At 37.3% G+C, this 16,615-nt stretch overlaps 1 protein-coding gene across 5 annotated transcripts in view; it reads right to left on the reverse strand.

The window, feature by feature from the left end:
• LOC139748689 (prolyl endopeptidase) overlaps positions 1-16,615 on the reverse strand; it is a 245,071-nt gene that overhangs the window by 209,312 nt on the left and 19,144 nt on the right. For 3 of the 5 annotated variants that reach the window (XR_011712796.1, XR_011712795.1, XM_071661999.1), the window contains exons 7-11: positions 15,915-16,068; positions 7,018-7,218; positions 5,700-5,885; positions 5,193-5,455; positions 3,091-3,303 (exon numbers count right to left, since the gene is read on the reverse strand). Coding sequence is in view for 2 of the 5 variants with exons in the window: in XM_071661999.1 (XP_071518100.1) it covers positions 3,091-3,303; positions 5,193-5,455; positions 5,700-5,885; positions 7,018-7,218; positions 15,915-16,068 (1,017 nt within the window). In the remaining 3 variants the exon portion in view is untranslated. Of the gene's footprint in view, positions 1-3,090; positions 3,304-5,192; positions 5,456-5,699; positions 5,886-7,017; positions 7,219-7,819; positions 7,974-15,914; positions 16,069-16,615 lie in introns of all 5 variants that reach the window. The other 2 variants (XR_011712797.1, XM_071662000.1) reach the window with 1 other exon arrangement.

Raw genomic sequence — 16,615 nt, forward strand, 5'->3', positions numbered from 1 at the left:
CGTCAACCCCGGTATTCCACATCGATCCAATTCACTCTATTCCTTGCCCTCCTTTCACCCTCCTGCATGTTCAGGCCCCGATCACACAAAATCTTTTTCACTCCATCTTTCCACCTCCAATTTGGTCTCCCACTTCTCTTCGTTCCCTCCACCTCCGAGACATATATCCTCTTGGTCAATCTTTCCTCACTCATTCTCTCCATGTGCCCAAACCATTTCAAAACACCCTCTTCTGCTCTCTCAACCATGCTCTTTTTATTTCCACAAATCTCTCTTACCCTTACGTTACTTACTCGATCAAACCACCTCACACCACACACTGTCCTCAAACATCTCATTCCCAGCACATCCACCCTCCTGCGCACAACTCTATCCATAGCCCACGCCTCGCAACCATACAACATTGTTGGAACCACTATTCCTTCAAACATAGCCATTTTTGCTTTCCGAGATAATGTTCTTGACTTCCACACATTCTTCAAGGCTCCCAGGATTTTCGCCCCCTCTCCCACCCTATGATTCACTTCCGCTTCCATGGTTCCATCTGCTGCCAGATCCACTCCCAGATATCTAAAACACTTTACTTCCTCCAGTTTTTCTCCATTCAAACTTACCTCCCAATTGACTTGACCCTCAACCCTACTGTACCTAATAACCTTGCTCTTATTCACATTTACTCTTAACTTTCTTCTTTCACACACTTTACCAAACTCAGTCATCAGCTTCTGCAGTTTCTCACATGAATCAGCCACCAGCGCTGTATCATCAGCGAACAACAACTGACTCACTTCCCAAGCTCCCTCATCCACATATATATATATATATATATATATATATATATATATATATATATATATATATATATATATATATATATATATTATCCCTGGGGATAGGGGAGAAAGAATACTTCCCACGTATTCCCTGCGTGTCGTAGAAGGCGACTAAAAGGGAAGGGAGTGGGGGGCTGGAAATCCTCCCCTCTCGTTTTTTTTTTAATTTTCCAAAAGAAGGAACAGAGAAGGGGGCCAGGTGAGGATATTCCCTCAAAGGCCCAGTCCTCTGTTCTTAACGCTACCTCGCTATCGCGGGAAATGGCGAATAGTATGAAAAAAAAAAAAGAATATATATATATATATATATATATATATATATATATATATATTTTTTTTTTTTTTTTTTTTTCATATATATTCAACATTTCCTGTATTAGTGAGGTAGCATCAAGAACAGAGGATAGGGGAAAAGAATACTTCCCACACATTCCCAGTGTCATAGAAAATGACTAAAAGGGCTGGAGATATTCCCCTCCAGTTCTTACTTTTCCGAAAGAAGGAACAGGGAAGGAGGCCAAGTGAGGATATATACATATTTTGCACTTGACTGTGTTCCCTGCCTTAGTGCCAAGGAACATACGAAGAAGGGCCACATCTGCTCACATCCATTCTCTGGCTGTCAAACATAATGCACTGAAACAACAGTTTGCTATCCACAATCATGCCCCATAGACCTTTCTATAACTTACCCTGGATGTTTCACATGGCCCGCATCACTCCACTGACAGCATGTCGATCCCAGTATACCTCATCATTCCAATTCACTCTCCCATGCAGACCTAAATTGCTTAAAATCTTTTCAACTCCATCCTTCCATCTTCAATTTGGTCTCCCCACTTTCCTTATGCCCTTCACTTCTGACAAATATATCCTCCCTGTCAACCTTTCCTCATTCATTCTTTCCATACGTCCAAACCATCTTCGGCTTTCTTAACGAAGGCCTTCTTATTGCTACACCTCTCTCTTCCTCTTTCATTATTAACTTTATCAAGCCACCTCACACCACATATTGTCCTCAAACATTTCATTTCCAATACATCCACCTTACTCTCTACATCCTCATCTACAACCAATGCCTCACATCCATATAATATTGCTGGAACTACTACACTTTCAAACATACTCATTTTTGTCCTCCCAGATAACAACCACTCTTCCCACACATTGCTCAATGTTCCCAGAACATTCATCCTTCACCCACCCTATGACTCATTTATGCTTCCATGGTTCCATTCACTGCCATGGCCACTCCCAGGCAACTAAAACACTTCACTTCCTCCAGTTTTTCTACACTCAAACTCAAATTCCAACTAACCTGTCCTTCTGTCTTTCTAAACCTTACAACCTTACTTTAATTCACATTTATTCTCAACTTACTCCTTTCACACATTATTCCAAACTGAGTCACCATCTCCTGCAGTTTCTTGCTCGAATCTGCTACCAGTGCTGTATCATTAGCAAATGAAAACCAATTCACTTCCCAGGCTGTCTATATTTCAACCCATATCCTAGGACCCCCTTCAGAAAAATGACAGCAGATTAGATACGCTAAAAAATTGCCAAGACAAATGTAAAGAAAAGTTTGCAACGTCAGGTTAGGTCACATGATCTGTTATATGTATTTCGGGGAGTTGGTACCACATATAATCCTCTTACTGGCTGTCCACCGACCACGTGAAAGGTTCATATTTTCTTTATAAGCATTAAGTGTGGACTCTACAATTTTCCTTTTAAAATTACATTCTTAATTATATACCAATGTGGCATTATTCCAAATCATTATTTGACCTTCACTATGGACATCACTGAAAACAGAAAAGCTTTCATGGCTGTATCTAACTTGGATCAGCTATTTGGAGATACACACAGGGATGGGACTTAATGAAGTCTCCTTAAGCAGCCTAATGACCCCACACAAATAATGTTATTAACTCATTCATACACACTGCTGAGATAACAGCTGCTATTTCTAAAATTTACTGCAGCACTGATGTTATTTACAAAGCATTAAATATTCTGATTCACTTTAATTCATCTTAAACGAATGATATGAAGTAATTTATAATACTATATTTGAGGAATTTTTTAAATAAAAAAAGCTGAGAGAATGGCAACTTTTCTCATAAAAAAAGGTGAGGGATTGGCAGCTGTACAGAAAATTATATACTTTATGGAATTGTTTCCACTGTATTGGATTTATCCAAAGCAAATCAGTAAGCAAAGTTATCAATATTGCGAATAATGTTATACTCACCCAACCTGAGCAATGGCTGCCCCAAATAACTCTGGTCGCTGGTTCATACATGCTCCTACTAGGAGGCCACCATTTGACCCACCCTGAATGATGAGTCGTTTACTAGAAGTGTATTTCTCACTGATTAGGTACTCTGCTGCAGCTTGAAAGTCATCAAACACATTCTGCTTGTTTAACAACCGTCCAGCATTGTGCCAAGACTCTCCATACTCACTGCCAAAATTAAAAAAGTAATCAGGGACATGATGCACACTGATAATCTCCATCCCTCCAATAAGTACTATTCAATTCTCAGCACCATTCTCTTCTTTCTGAAAGAATACCATCATGGTTATCAATTAAACCCTTTCTCCAAAGAATAGGGCCTTATACATTAAGAAAAATAATACGTGTCGGGTAAGCAAAGCTGAACGGATATTCTAACAGCAGAATCCTCCACAATCCCTGCAACCAATTCTGATTTGTTTATATCAAAAAAAATAAAAAAGTAAATAAATAAATCCTGCTATACAGCATTGTAATCCATTCAAAACTTCTTGATCCCTTGCACTGTGTTCCCTTAATACATCCTTCATTTATGGTCTCTCTTGAACATATCTTCACTTGCCCTACTTTAATACTCTTTGTCATTTGTCCCATGCTAACAATATCTTAGCATTCCATAAATTATTGTACTAATTACCATTTACCCATAAAAATGAAATAAAACTAGCCACATATACATAAACAACAATTCTACATGTTACTTCTTCATAAATATATATGGAAATTATATATGCATATCAGTATTCATTTATTTTGCTTTGTCGCTGTCTCCCGCGTTAGTGAGGTAGCGCAAGGAAACAGACGAAAGAATGGCCCAACCCACCCACATACACATGTATATACATACACGTCCACACACGCAAATATACATAACTTCAATATGTATGTATATAGTTATATTTAATTCACTGTCGCCTAACAGTTTTTGGCACCTTCAACACTATATGAGGAACACTACCAGCCTTCCTGTCCTCTAAAGTATTGCAAAAATAGTTGGGGTCTTAAAAAAGGGCAACAATTTAAACCAAGGAAACAATATACCTTCTCTATAAACAGGATCAGTGACACTGCCATGACAAGTTTTTAGTGTGTGTGGAGATCAGGTAAGAGGGGCTAAAGTAGCCCTCTTAATTTTCTAAGCTAGGGAATCTGCAACTTCATATCAAAAGCTGTCTTAATCAAAATAGTTTAAAACAGTATTACTATTTCTTATCAAAAGTTTACATTTAAAAGCAATCATAACTCCATCTTTGATAATATTTCTTCTGATTTCTTTTCTTTATTTCCTATTCTATCACTCTATCACTTCTTTCACTTACAACTCTTAAAGCCCATCCAAACTGCATAGGCCATGTTATATAATTCCACAATAAATACACCAATGATGAATTATATTAAGCATTTTATTGAAGTTCAAGGCCAATGTTTCATTTGGATACAACGTATCAAAGTGGAATGCATGACTTTAAAGCAAACCCTTCATGTTCTATGCTCTCTTAATTTTCTCAATATTTCAGAAATCTGCTTACCTTCAAAAAAATCTCAACATATCAAATTCCATTCTACAATTATACACTTTTCTTTATGCATATTTTTTGTTACCAATATTTTGTAGAAGGGACTTCACACGGCTGAATCAAACTACTTGTAAGCAGGTAAATCAACAGTATAGTCAGCATTGCTTTTCTTGATTACCCAGTCACATGTACCATACCCTTTCTAATATCCCAGCCACACACATTGTAGTAAACACTACATACCCAGCCACATGTAGTCCGCACCACATAGTACTCTTTCTAATTCCCAAGCCACACATGATGTAGTAAGCTTTACATCTTACTCTTTCTGATTCCTCAGTCAAACACATTTCATGCTACTCTTTTTTGATTCCCAATTCACATGGACAAGCCATTCTTTTACAGATGGTAAACTGGGGTTGCACCTGCCAAACAGGCATGTGAAGGATTCAAACCCCAACCTTGGATGAAGTTCTATTTAAATATATATGAACACAGCACATCCACTATGACTACATACACAAAGTTGTGGAAACTCACCCTCCACCTCTGATGTTTGGAACGGCAATTATGCCTTTAAACATCTGTAAAAATATGACCCTAGAGATGCTGAAATAAGGCTGAATGCTGATGTTGAAGCCACCATAGCCATAGAGTAAAGTGGGAGCTGATCCATCAAGCTTCAAGCCACAACAGTGTACTATGAACATGGGGATCTTTGTGCCATCTTTGCTGATGTAAAACACCTGCTGCATCTCAAACTGTGTTGCATCAAAGCCTTTAATTCCAATTTCACGAAAAACCTGAAAAAAAAAAATGCTACTGACAAGCTTTCTATCCTTTCAAAAGCACATAAATAAATTAGTCTCTAACACATACAATTTATCACCTCTCGTTTTTGAGAAATAATTCACATTAATTATACCAATCTCTGTCTATCATCAGTCCCATTTACATGGAATGAATTTGGTGGACAATACTTAAAAATATCTTATCAACAATAAGTATAACATGGATTCAAAATTCAATTAATTTACAAGGCTTTACCTTGGGTTTCAGAGGTTCCTGGGTAAGATCTAGATGGTAGATTATGCCTGGAGAGAGGAATGAAGTAAACTGATAAAACATTTCTGAATGGGTACGCTTCCCAGAGTATCCACTAACTGTACCAATGTCCAGAGGAAGTGTGGTAAGGTGTTCCCCAGTTACGAGACTGTGCAACTGCAACACACTCTGAAAAGAGTTCAACAATCATTAAAAATTTTTAAATTCTTCATAATCAATCCATCTTATGTTCTGTCTCATCTAAATAGTATATAATGTGTTTTTATGCAATTGCATTACTTTATGCTTTCACTGTTTCAGTTGCCATTTTGGTTGTTCAATTAACTGAAAACAAGTTCAGGTGATTGATTAAAACATGAACGATCAGAATCTGTAAAAAACACATGAGAAACACTGGCAAAGGTACCCACAGAAATTGAATACAATGAGAATATGAGACCTGTATTTGTTTCTTTATGTATATGATCTACCTATCTACATTTCTGATGCCTGTTGCTTTGAGAACTCCCTCAAAAGGGTGGCCATGGCAATTAAGCGCTGCTTCTTTAGCTTTTAGTGCTTCACCCTTAACAGGCCATTTCCCTACTGTATTGAGGTAGTGCCTTGACCAGATGAAACAAAAGCCTCAATTGCACAAAGGAACCCTTTAACTGTCTTGTATAATGTTCCAAAACTATAGCCCACCATGCACATTCAAGCCCTATAAACCCATTTCTGTCATAACAAAAACAATGATCTCTTTTCCACACACTGCTCAATACACCTAGGATCTTTGCCTCCTCTCCTATCTTATGAATTGCTTCAACTTCCATGTTTCTACCTACAGCCATATCCACTCCCATGTATTGAAAGCACTACACCTCTAGTTCTCCACCTTCAAGCTCGCAGTCGAACCAAAGTGTTTGCCTCCCCCTGCTATGCTTCATTATCTTAATTTTCTTGAACTCTAAACTTCCTTCTTTCACAAAGTGTAATATTTATCTATCTGACAGGTTCTGGTGCTTTCAATTTATATAACAGCATCCTGTTGGCACTATTGTTGAGAAGTAACGTGCCTTTTATTAGTTTTCATGGATTTTTCAGACTTCAAAATGATAGTCATACTTTTGCCTCCATACTACACTCTCAGCTCTGGTATGTTGGGAACTTAGGGGTAATCTAACATACTAAACATGATGCACTCAAGTTACACATAATCATAAATCTAACTGTAACTGAGCTAGTATTCCCACAATGAATAAGTCATTAAACATTATGGGCTGAAAAGATGGCAATTTTCTGGTCTTACTGCTACACTCACCTTAACATCAGATATATAGCATACTACTAGCTTGTCTCCATGAACACAGGCAGCCCAGTCTAAAACATCCTTTTTGTGTTCTGGTATGAGAGTTACCCATTTATCAGGAGCTGGGTCACTCAGGTCAATCTTCACCAAACGATAGTTGGGTGACCCTTTGTTAGTCCGGAAAATGCACACAGATCCATCATTTGTAATGTACTGCAGAGAGAATAATATTAATGTAAACAAGAAAGGTAATCATTTCTATATGAAAAAATGATAACTATTACACATTCTGTGATTATTTACAAAATTTGATTTCTTGTTATGAAGTGAATCTTTTCTACTTGCAAAAATTTATGAGTTAAACAGATGCAATAAGCTACTAAATGAAACTATTACTAAGAGTCTACCAAATCATATATCAAAGCTTCTAAGTATGCAGACATACACAACACTGGCTAACTTTCCATCACACAACCCATGTAATGAATAATTTCACTAAACATGTCTTTGACTTAAAGTGAGAAAAGATGGCAAGATCTGACAATCAAAACCTTAGTTTATACTTTTAGGCAGACAAATACTGTACAAAACTCATACATAGGCAAACTACGCCTTAAATCCCACCAACCAGTAAACCATGCACAAGCTTATCCACCCATATAGGTGTGCTACTTTTTTCTAAGTTCTGAATTCTCCTTATTTACATTCAGTACTTCAATTTTCACAAGGAAACTCAACACAGTAACACATCTACTGGAATCCACAGTCTACAGACTGACAGGATAGAAATATGCATAAATACATCAAGTCTAACCTGATAATCTGAATCAAACTTATCTACGATACATGTGAGTTCTAATTTAGTGGCGATATTCTCTGGCAGGGATGCAAAGTACACCAGGTTGTCCCGACACCCCTCACGTGGGCAGGCTAACAGATATGATCCGCAGTCCGTCACTTTTGAAGAACTGGAATAACCAAAGGTAGTTAAGGTAGTCTTTTCGCCAAAACTCACCTGGTCACGAATATCTTTTTTCTTTCACAAAATGTGCTATTACACTCAATACTGCCACCACCAGGAATAGATTAACATTCAAGAAGTACTACTGTAAAATAATTATCAACGGCATCCTATTTGATATAGAGGATGGTCACTAATATATCAAACAATGATCCAAAAAGTTTGAAAACAAATTGAAACACATTATAAAGCCCAAAATATTTAGGCATCCAAGGAGCTTTTTCTATCATCACTTCACTTAAGGGATGACTTTAATTCACTCCCTTTACAATAAGCCCCTGCCAGAGAAATTCCATGACAGAAAAGAATACATGTTTTCTGTAACAACAACTAATAAAATAAAAAACTATTATGGTGCAGAAAGACTAAGAAATGCCTATTTATTACCAGTGGTGGACAACCTCCTAGGCGAATATCATGAAGTCTGCTGTATATAAAAGAAGTGGAAAATTTCCCAAACATATTGGTAAAACACTGAAAAATTGGACAAATTTTCAAGAATACCTTTTGATTACAATCAATATCCAAAATAACTTCCAACAACATTTTTGTTTTAATAATGAATCTATCTACCTATCTATCTATTATCCTTAACTCCATGGGGCATATAAAGTGCTTAAAGCCTGTTAACCAGAGTCACATGGTATAAGAATTAATTTGCAGAACTGCTGTCCCTAGTCCCAATCCAACAGGCTGGCAAATAGGCAAGGACACTAATTCCATGCGGTACATTTGCTACCCTGCTTCCTTCAACATTAGGTACTGTTCTTAAATTAAGATATCAACTGCCTTCTGCAAGTGGTTTGTATTTCATAAGGAACATATACACAGATTTACTGTCATGGTACTAGGTATGTGTTTCATGTAATATATACATACAATACATTAAAGGAGTAAAAAATTAACTAAACTAAAAGGGGGACATTCTTAAGCTTTTAGTATTAATATGAATTTAAAAACTTCTAAGGAAAAATACAGAACATACACTGCTTTGACAGAAAGAGCAAATTATTTTACAACTGTACATCACTATCTTTAAGGGTCAGCTGATGCCCATTCCAAGTTGCTTACCCAGTGGCCTACTGAGAGACAGCCAACAGTGGCACCCATACAACAAAAGTTCCAATGTACTTTATCTTGGTTAAAAACATGTCTTCTGAAACTTCACTTTCATCTTTGATTTTGTATTCATTGAACATTTTGTTCAAAATTTATGATGGCTAGAAAAACTAACCTGGTAGTATCCCCTTAGGTTATAAAATTTTGCCAGTCAATTGGATAATACAGACCAATCGAAAGGGAAAAAATTGAACGCATACATACTTGACCTTCATCAATATAGCGCAATACAGTATTGTACAGTATTAGTATAAAGTATAGTAATAATATATGTATCATATATCACATTATATTATTCAAAAGTCCAAAAGCAATATCTTTATTTGTGATGTGTAATTAGGTGAGATACAATATGGGCTCAATGGAGACAGTACCTACTTAAAGATTTCTTAATACCACATATCCTTCTCATTATTCTTTTTCTAGTTTCCTTATTCCAATTATACTAAATATGTTAATCATCTCTGATATTCTTATCTTTGTCATCTCCAGACAAATACAATATACAAACCAGATTTTAATGTATGCTATTAGTGCCCTGTGGTACTTTATGCACAAATTTCTCCAAATTATCAGAGCTTCTAATGCACATCCACTTTTTCCAATGCAAGACTCTACTCTCATTGACTTTACATCGATAGTCCATCTTTTCCAGTAACTCCAATCTTTGTTCCAGTCATATTTACATGCAACATCTTCCTAAACACCTGATCAAAGTAACCTACCATTTCTTTCAAATCATCGTCCAATTTACTTAGTACAGCACGAGCTGCATACCACACCCATGGTAAATTCCATTCTTGTTCCATTGGGGTTCAGCAGTACACTATTATCACCTTTGCTTACTCTATGTTCTGCATTATCCATATAAACATTAAGTATGGTCGAATTACACAATTTTAATGCACCTCCAAATTCAACTGCTTAAGACCTAGAATCCCTTTCATGAGAAACACTGTCTTGAGACATGTCAATGGCAAGAAGCAGCACCCGAAATATTCATGTCCCTCCAACCAGGGATATAATTTTTTACAGGACTCTTTTTTTGAAAAACATAGGACTGCTCCTCAGCACATGCAACCAGTCAGACCAACCAACAGCCAATGATGGCCTTAAGGATGGTTGGTCCTTTTTCTGAGCAAATTCAAGAACTATCACATCTAAGCACTTCTAAAAGAGACATATTCTCAGCAAGTGAGGTGCTGGACTTCAAGTAGGACAAGCTGGTCCCCAGCATTGCTCTGTCCAGGGAAAACCAGAATCTTCAGTGATGGACAGTCATCACTTAACATCCCTTCAGTTGCATGATGAAAATATAATTCCTGATTTTTTTCATTCAAACATGAAAATTTCATTCTCAAGATATTTCACATAAATGGAAAAGGGTAATAACAAAATTCTTCAATAAATGGTAGCCTTGAACTTGAAAAATCTTAGTGAAATCAATCCAGTAAAATTTGAGTTAAGGTGTGAAAACAATATCATATCCACATATATGCAGTGACCTTGACCTCTGGCCTTTCAAATTAAAAAGGACTAACCTTATAAAAGAGGTAATACACAAGCTAAGTCATAATATCTCCAGCTAAAAGAATTTACGTTCTTGTGCGGAAACTATATCACTCAGTTTGGTAGTGACCCTAATCTATGACCTTCTGACCCTTAAGTGGAAAACATGATAGGTCCATGAAAAAAATACTTCCAACAGAAATTAAGCTTTTGTGTTCAAACAAAACAATTTACAAGTGTGAGAGTGTCCATGACCTTTGAATTTTTGGCCTTAAAATCAAAGAAAACCTTCCATGCCCTAAGAATCTTATTAAAAGCCATCAAGTTCAGCTGAAGTTATTGTGCTGAAATAAAATCATCTTCAAGTGTTCAAGTTACCTTGGCCTATAACCTTTTGATCTCAAAAACAGATGGGACCTTCTAAGGAAAAGTAATTGTTAAAGAAATACATCCTGTTGAACTTGAGTGATTTTACAGAAATCAAAATTGTCTTCAGAATCAACTAAAACTGCAGCAGTGATCTTGACCTTCAGCTTTTTGACCCCCTAAGTTAATAATTCATATTGTTTTGCTCCTATATAAAGCTTTTAAATGAAACTGAACAATGAGTTTTGCTGTTATCCTGTAGGAACTACATTGCGGACAGACAGACGTATGGATGGATGGAAAAATTCATTACAATACAGTCCCCCGAATCTATGCTGTGCAAGGCCCCGTTTATTACATGGATACAATATCACTTTAAAGTACCCTAAAATTTCATTTCATGAGGCCCCAATTTTTGCACAAACATGAAATCTACAAATCAAAATCAACTCAAAAGTGAAACAGTGACCTCAACCTTTGGCCTTTTGATCCCAAAATCTACAGCGCCTCTATGTTTCCAACTAATGAATCCTCGTGCCAAATCTAATCAAGTCAGACATTGGATTTTGCAATTATTCCTACAGACACTAAACTGTCGAAAAATGGATGGATAAATGGACAGAAATGCCAGTACAGTTAATACAAGGCACCTGAAATTTTCATTTTTCAGGTCCCTAAAGAAGATACCTAATATACAAATGGAAAAAGGACACATGCAAAAATCATGAAAGGCTAGAAAGGCCCTAAGAATTGATACAAGTCAGACCTTACCACTCGTCCAAGTGATAACTCCACATGTTTACATCCCATGAAAAAATTTTCTTTGTAATAAAAATTGAAAATACACAAAAAATCATGATTGTTGAAAAATATTACTTCTTTAGTTGTAACAAATAATTTGTTTTATATTTTGCATAGAGTGAATTGGATCGATGTGGTATACCGGGGTTGACGTGCTGTCAGTGGATTGAATCAGGGCATGTGAAGCGTCTAGGGTAAACCATGGAAAGTTGTGTGGGGCCTGGATGTGGAAAGGGAGCTGTGGTTTCGGGCATTATTGCGTGGCAGCTAGAGACTGAGTGTGAACGAATGGGGCCTTTGTTGTCTTTTCCTAGTGCTACCTCGCACACATGAGGGGGGAGGGGGATGGTATTCCATGTGTGGTGAGGTGGCGATGGGAGTGAATGGGGGCAAACAGCATGAATTGTGTGCATGGGTATATATGTATGTGTCTGTGTGTGTATATATATGTGTACACTGAGATGTATAGGTATGTATATTTGCGTGTGTGGACGTGTGTGTGTATACATTGTGTATGGGGGTGGGTTGGGCCATTTCTTTCGTCTGTTTTCTTGCGCTACCTCGCAAATGCGGGAGACAGCGACAGAGCAAAATAAAAAAATAAAATATAATTTTTTTTTTTTTTTTGTCGGTCTCCCGCGTTTGCGAGGTAGCGCAAGGAAACAGATGAAGGAAATGGCCCAACCCACCCCCATACACATATATATACATACGTCCACACACGCAAATATACATACCTACACAGCTTTCCATGGTTTACCCCAGACGCTTCACATGCCCTGATTCAATCCACTGACAGCACGTCAACCCCGGTATACCACATCGATCCAATTCACTCTATTCCTTGCCCTCCTTTCACCCTCCTGCATGTTCAAGCCCCGATCACACAAAATCTTTTTCACTCCATCTTTCCACCTCCAATTTGGTCTCCCTCTTCTCCTCGTTCCCTCCACCTCCGACACATATATTCTCTTGGTCAATCTTTCCTCACTCATTCTCTCCATGTGCCCGAACCATTTCAAAACACCCTCTTCTGCTCTCTCAACCACGCTCTTTTTATTTCCACACATCTCTCTTACCCTTACGTTACTTACTCGATCAAACCACCTCACACCACATATTGTCCTCAAACATCTCATTTCCAGCACATCCATCCTCCTGCGCACAACTCTATCCATAGCCCACGTCTCGCAACCATACAACATTGTTGGAACCACTATTCCTTCAAACATACCCATTTTTGCTCTCCGAGATAATGTTCTCGACTTCCACACATTCTTCAAGGCTCCCAGAATTTTCGCCCCCTCCCCCACCCTATGATCCACTTCCGCTTCCATGGTTCCATCCGCTGCCAGATCCACTCCCAGATATCTAAAACACTTCACTTCCTCCAGTTTTTCTCCATTCAAACTCACCTCCCAATTGACTTGACCCTCAACCCTACTGTACCTAATAACCTTGCTCTTATTCACATTCACTCTTAACTTTCTTCTTTCACACACTTTACCAAACTCAGTCACCAGCTTCTGCAGTTTCTCACATGAATCAGCCACCAGCGAACAACAACTGACTCACTTCCCAAGCTCTCTCATCCCCAACAGACTTCATACTTCATATAAATATTTTGCATATATGCTTTCTAATAAAGTTTTATGTAAACTAACAAAATCAAAAATTTCTAAGGAGCAAGTACTCGGTGATGCTAATGCAGCTCTTGAATCGCCTTACAAGTTTGATTTCAGGACATAAATTTAGACAATCCCACCAAGCTTAGGAAAAAATGCTTATCAAGCATTATCTCCAAGACATGATGGTGTCAGCACTCCATCTGAGATATCCTACACCAGAGTTTCTGCAACATATGAATACCTATTCCACTCCATCATCTTATGGTGCTGGATGTTGTGTCAAATTTTAAATTCTTAATATTCAACTTGCCAATTCTGGGACCATAATATATCAATGGTCATGCCTAGGCTAAGTTTCATGACAAATTGATATGCAGAGAGTCTTGTCAACTCCTAAGGCCAACATGAGCACCTAAAGATGACTGACCATGGCATCATCACTTGCCACGTCCAGAAAGAGCTTGTCGTTCTAATAGGTGCTCAGGAGTCCATAAACCATAATGTTTCTCTGGATGTTCAATAAAGCTTCCTTACTGTGCCTGATGTGAGAACTCCTAATGAAGGACATTTGGACAGACAATTCCCTCTTACTGTAGCCAAAGCCAGAGATGATGGCAGTAAAGATAAAGGAAGCTTTATGGTGTAATGTCATTCTCCAGATGAGGGCTGTTGTGATTCCTCAACCCACAAATGGAGTTGGAAAGGAGCTGCTTTGGCTATGCTTTGGAGATGGAAGCATACTGCAACAAAGTCTTCAAACAATACGGAGAAGGACAATCCCTTATGAGCTTCCAATCAAGGGAGTTCCCAAAGGGAACAGGCATCAGAGATATAGATAGAGAGAATAGACTTCCATGGTTTTTAATTCAAGCTTCTCTTCCTTCTGCCTTCAACTTAAGCAATGAGTAGCAAAGACCTTACTGGTCCCTTACAAACAGCTTGTTAACCCCAGCCACAAAACAGTGGTATCTGTTACTGGAGTTTAATTATATAATTAAAAAACTATTAACTAAAGGGAACTTCCATCCATACTTATAATAGTATTACTATTCTCTGACAGCTCTCCTAAGGATAATGACAATATACACAAATCATAACTATAAAAGATGAAACTATATTAGTCAGAGGTACTTCATATCACTACAGCAGGCATTTTACTCAACTTATGGCAGTGACTGATAGCTTCTATATATTTTCTATGGATATGTTTTTATCCTTAATCCATAAGTCACATTTAAAAGTCCAATGAAACTGATACACTGAACAGAATTTTGGGTACATTTGACAATATTATTCTTTTTTTATGAAAGAATCCATGTTTAACTGTACTTACTTGCAACAGTTACAATCTTCATTTTTCATTACAAAAATGATGGAGGCCATCTGCATTTTCATCCATACTTCAACCACTGTTCTACTGCTGCTAACAAAAAAGACCTAGATATTTAGAATTCTGAACCCTCTTAAGCTGCTTCTCATTCACCCATGTATCACAACGTGACTTCTTGGTTTCAAATGTACTCACACTGCTGATAATCAAATTCACATTCAATTTCTTCACATAAAAGACACCCATTATATCTTTTCACCATAACCAACCACTCTTGTTGTCTTTTCACTTTCAGTCTTACTTGCATTAAACATCTTTCCAACATATACAAGAGCTTTTAATTCACCCATACTGAAAACCTTAATCTATCATTGATCTATCTATGGATAAATTCTAAAAGAAAAACAGATGGCCTATAAAAGCAAAATATGGCCATAGGGCAGACAGCAAGGATGGTGATGGAGTAAGGATGAAGATGAGGCAGAGAGGTTAATGCACTGATGAAGCAAGGGAAGTAACAGTACCGTAATATCCTTAAATTTCTAAACTATTGATCACTGGATATTCCAGTCAATGCACCGAAACCAACCATTTTAAAGTAACAACAATAACTACTGACAATGATGACAATGGCACAGCCATACCATAATAAGACTGCAGAACTTTGTCAAATAAAAGCCAGAGAAATATAGTGCATCACTGTCTCCCTTAACTTCAATATAAAGCCAGTTAGTTAATCTAAAAATTGTTCAAGCATATGCTCTACCAACGGAAAAATGTTTACTATGCATCTTAACATCTACACTATATGTAGAATTTGATAGGAAATAACCTTAAACTTTTGACAGTCCTAGAACTGTTTAAAGATCTATGATGCTTTTCAGTGCTATTTCCATGATGTTTACCACTAAATCCCTAGAGAACTACTACTCAAAGATGGCTACAATCTATGATACCAAAAGAGAGCTACATACAAAAGTGTTATTCAGGAAAGCCATGATAACTGGACACAAATGTTAACAAAGCTTTGTAGACTGCAAACCACATAACTGCACAAAAAAATCCTAGTTTTGTCAACTACATTGGCAAAGAAAAATTCTCAAAAACCACATCACTTATATATGTTGCAACTAACCTCATAATCAGCCTCAAAAGTGTCAACAATACAGGTGAGATTTATTTTGGTGGTGATGCTTTCAGGCAAGGGTGCATGGAACAGGAGATTGTCTCGACAGTCCTGTTGTGTGGTAATTATCAGGTGGCGGCCACAGTCAGACACCTCAGCACCTCTAGAGGGTAAGAAATGCAGTAAAGAGTATAGGCACTTGCATTTAGCATTAAACTGATGAAGCAATAAGTGAAGTAAACATCTAAAAGAAGAGGTTCTACAACTCGACAAAGTGATGGAGCCACACGGATGTGAAAGATAAGTGCAGCACACACATTACTTTCAGAGATACTAGATTACTTTGACAAAACCATTTTCATTTTTGTTAATTTCGTAAATGACCCACATTATTGCATGTCTTTCCAAAACTAAGCCACCATCAGAGATGACTAGCTGTCCATGCAAATTGGATGTAGTGCTAGACAGTAATTAACATTCATATATCTTTCCACTTATTTTTTCTAATGAACAAGGATGTTATCACAAACATTTTATTCATTTCATTTGTCAACACGTGGCAAGCTCTGCATTCTATGATGTTTTGGAAAACTTGTTCTACATGTCTTCCTTACAATAAAAGGCCTCCTCCCACTATTTCATCTTACCCAAATTTGTATCTCACCTTGAATTCTAAGCTATTCCATGTTAAATTTGCTATCTATCTAAAT

This window comes from Panulirus ornatus, chromosome 5, assembly GCF_036320965.1.
Source record: "Panulirus ornatus isolate Po-2019 chromosome 5, ASM3632096v1, whole genome shotgun sequence".
In the NCBI taxonomy this organism is placed as follows: Eukaryota; Metazoa; Arthropoda; class Malacostraca; order Decapoda; family Palinuridae; genus Panulirus; species Panulirus ornatus.